Raw genomic sequence first — 4,107 nt, 5'->3', positions numbered from 1 at the left:
AAGACCCACTTTCAGAATTGAGGCAAGTGTAGCACTGAATACTCACTCCACAGCGAAACAAGCACAATGGGTGGACAGTGTATTAAAAGTATTAAAGTTTCTGGAAGTGCCTTAAGCTTGTAAACCGACGAGGAAACATCTAACCAAGAACATCTCAGTGAGAATTAATGTTTGTGCAGCTTGGGCCACAGCCTGCTTTCTTCCCCTTCTCTCCAATCTGGGTGAGTATGGCCAGGAAAACTAGATTATCTCTACCTGCAGATTCCAGCCAGGGTATGCTTCTAATCAGGAGGGTCAGGCCACCATCCTTTCTCATCCTCACAAGCTTCATAGGCAGAGGGTAAATTGCAGTTGAGTTTGGCCAGCAGGCCATGTTGGCTTTCAAGTTCCACCTATGTAGGAGATATAGGAGGCTCAACTCCAGAATAGAAGGTCAAAATGCTGCAGTTCCTGTCACTTGTGCACCAGATGGCATATAAGGTGAATGTTCTATGCCACCAGGAGCAAACCAAGACAATCAAGCTCTCACCTCAGACCCGTGGTTTACTCATGAAACAAGAATGTCAGTCCAGCAGAAGCTGAGAGTGTCTCTGCCCCACGTCTGGAGCAGTGGCTCAGAGATTTCTCCCAAGAGGAGAGACAGAGGGCAGGACATTCAAATCCAAGGTTGCTCTCAAAAATAAATGGAAATTGTGGGGATAAGCAATTTCGAGGAGCATGGTGGTTTCATGAGAGCTGCAGGCTAAACCATGGAATGGCTAGTCTAAGATAATAAGGGAAAGAGAAGAAGATCTCACTGGGGGGATAGAACAAACCTCAAAGCCTGGCCTCAAAAATATCGCCTGCAAAAGAGTGTGGACAGAATCATAAGAATATGGAGCCCAGAGCAAGGTCAAAAATAATGAAGCAATCAGGTGGAAATTTATTAGTGATTCAGCCTCCAGCCTCCAGAATTGTGAGAAAATTAATTTTTGCTGTTTAAAGCCATACAATTTGTGGTACTTTGTTTCACTGGGCCTAGATAACTGAAGCATGCACCTAGCAGAGTCTCAAAATATATAAAACAGAACCTGACAAAATTGTGAGCCAAATAGCAATTAAACAATGATTGTTCTACTCATTTTCACAGAGGAAGAGAACAATCTAGCCAAAATGACCATGAGACTAGACAACCAAAATAATACTATAAACCAACTGGCGTTAACAGACATCTACACAACATTCGACCCAACAACAGCAGAATATTCTTTTCAAGGGCGTATGAAGCATTCTCCAGAATAGAGCATATGCCATGCCACAGAACTACTTTCAGTTCATTTAAAATGAGTGAAGTTATACAAATAAATTATCTGAGCTCAATGCAAGAAAATTAGAATTTGAGAAATAATAGAGTACGTGGAAGTTAAAAAAGTTTCTAAAAACCCAAAAGAGTTAAAGAAATCACTAGGGAAATTTAAAAATAATATGAATGAAAATGGAGATAAAATACATCAAAATGTATGAAATGCAACTAAAGAATTGCATAGAGGGAAATTTAGAGTAGCAAATAACTATATTTAAAAAGAAAAAAATTTTCCATAAATAGCCTCACCTTCCACCTTACTATGCTGGAAAAAGTACAAGCTAAACTTAAGGTAAGCAGGATAACAAATATTCTAGTGAGAATAATCAAGCATAGAATAGAAAAAATAAGGAACGTAAGCAAATTCAAAAAAAATTTTAAACCTTCTACAAAATTAAGAATCTTTTGCTAGACTGATCAAGAAATAAAGTCTCAAATTACTAAAATGAGGGGAAACAAGGTAGAGAATATTACTATGGACCTTACAGATATTTAAGAAAAAGATTGTAAGAGAATTTTATAAGCATCTGGGTGTCAACAAACTGGATGACTACAAAAACACAAATTACCTTAGACCACAGGCACGTACGATTACACCCAGCTAATTTTTAATTTTGTTGTTGTTGTTGTTTTGTAGAGAAAGAGTCTCGGTATGTTGCCCAGGCTGTGATTTGTCTGTTCTTTAGAGTTTCACAGAATCTGGGTTCTGCTGATCCCATCATAATGCAGTTTGCCATGCCTGTTTTCTGTATTTTCTATACATTTATACTTAGAGGTAGAAGCATATTCACAATCATATTCAAGTTGAGTTTTATTTTCAAGAATACTTCGTAAGTTTTCTGAGCATAAACTCACTCATCTGTAAAAGAGGCCTAATGATAGAACCTACCTCACAGAGTCATTGAGAGGATTAAACCCAACAATCCGGGAGGAGGCGGAGGGCGCAAAGTGAGCCGGTGGATCCGTAAAGAACTCAGCCAACCCGCTGAGGGAGGGGAGGGGCTGAGCTGTGAGGAGAGCGGGGCCCAAGAACCATGTCTACGCGGGAGTCCTTTAACCCGGAAAGTTACGAATTGGACAAAAGCTTCCGGCTAACCAGATTCACTGAACTGAAGAGCACAGGCTGCAGAGTGCCCCAAGATGTCCTGCAAAAATTGCTGGAATCTTTACAGGAGAACCACTTCCAAGAAGATGAGCAGTTTCTGGGAGCCGTTACGCCAAGGCTGGGCATTGGAATGGATACTTGCGTCATTCCTTTGAGGCACGGTGGGCTTTCCTTGGTTCAAACCACAGATTACATTTACCCGATCGTAGACGACCCTTACATGATGGACAGGATAGCATGTGCCAATGTCCTCTATGCAATGGGGGTCACGGAATGTGACAATATGCTGATGCTCCTTGGAGTCAGTAATAAAATGACCGACAGGGAAAGGGATAAAGTGATGCCTCTGATTATCCAAGGTTTTAAGGACGCAGCTGAGGAAGCAGGAACGTCTGTAACGGGCGGCCAAACAGTACTAAACCCCTGGATTGTCCTGGGAGGAGTCGCTACCACTGTCTGCCAGCCCAGTGAATTTATCATGCCAGACAATGCAGTGCCAGGGGACGTGCTGGTGTTGACAAAACCCCTGGGGACACAGGTGGCAGTGGCTGTGCACCAGTGGCTGGATATTCCTGAGAAATGGAATAAGATTAAACTAGTGGTCACCCAAGAAGATGTAGAGCTGGCCTACCAGGAGGCGATGATGAACATGGCGAGGCTCAAGAGGACAGCTGCAGGACTCATGCACACGTTCAATGCCCACGCCGCCACTGACATCACGGGCTTCGGGATTTTGGGCCATGCGCAGAACCTGGCCAAGCAGCAGAGGAACGAGGTGTCGTTTGTAATTCACAACCTCCCGGTGCTGGCCAAGATGACTGCGGTGAGCAAGGCCTGCGGAAACATGTTCGGCCTCATGCACGGGACCTGCCCGGAGACTTCAGGTGGCCTTCTGATCTGTTTACCACGTGAGCAAGCAGCTCGGTTCTGTGCAGAGATAAAGTCCCCCAAATATGGTGAAGGCCACCAAGCATTGATGACAGTAAATGACATTAATAATGAAGCAAAAGAAAGTATTATTGGCAGGGTGTTATATACTATCAGAGAGGAAACTATAAATTTTCTAATGTCAAGTTAATTTTATATGGCCATGGTGCATGTTAAGTGGTTACTTGTAAAGCTGATTCTTCTCCTAAATGCACACTTTTTCCTTAGCTAATAGAAATTCATAAAATATGTGATAAATTTTAATGGCATTCAAAATATTTAAATATTCTTTGGAGAATAATTTCAACATATTTTATATGCTTCGACATCCATACTTAGATTTTTGAAAACAGGGCTAGACTTAAAAAGCAGACAAATGGAAATCTAATTTAGTTTCTGGCAGTTGTAATTGATTGACCTTAATTCATGGAAATTTTCTCAACCTCAGTTTATTAATTCTCCCAAAAGGAATGATAATTCCTACACTAAAACACTGTTGCAATTTCTAGGGAAGATAACATACAGTATGGCAGGGGCTCAAGGCTATTCAAATGTTTACATGTTTAAAGAAATAAGACACAGTTATATCTATTTTCTGGCATAGAGAAAATTAGAATTCTTTAATAAGGTTAATTTATAAATAAATACATAAACAATAATGGGCCCACAACCTTGAAATGTCTTCAGAGCCCTGAGAAAATACCCCTGGAATTATATATTAATATTTCCAGCA

The 4,107-nt window shown here is 41.1% G+C and overlaps 1 protein-coding gene across 1 annotated transcript; it reads left to right on the top strand.

The window, feature by feature from the left end:
• Positions 1–2,343: 2,343 nt before the first annotated feature.
• Positions 2,344–3,525, top strand: LOC116463943 (selenide, water dikinase 1-like). The gene has a single exon (XM_032754196.2). The coding sequence runs from the start codon at positions 2,377–2,379 to the stop codon at positions 3,523–3,525; it is 1,149 nt and encodes a 382-aa protein (XP_032610087.1). The 5' UTR covers positions 2,344–2,376.
• The last annotated feature ends 582 nt before the right edge of the window (positions 3,526–4,107 follow it).

This window comes from Hylobates moloch, unplaced genomic scaffold (assembly GCF_009828535.3).
Source record: "Hylobates moloch isolate HMO894 unplaced genomic scaffold, HMol_V3 SCAFFOLD_91, whole genome shotgun sequence".
NCBI lineage: Eukaryota > Metazoa > Chordata > Mammalia > Primates > Hylobatidae > Hylobates > Hylobates moloch.
This window is presented reverse-complemented; position numbering and strand designations above follow the sequence as displayed.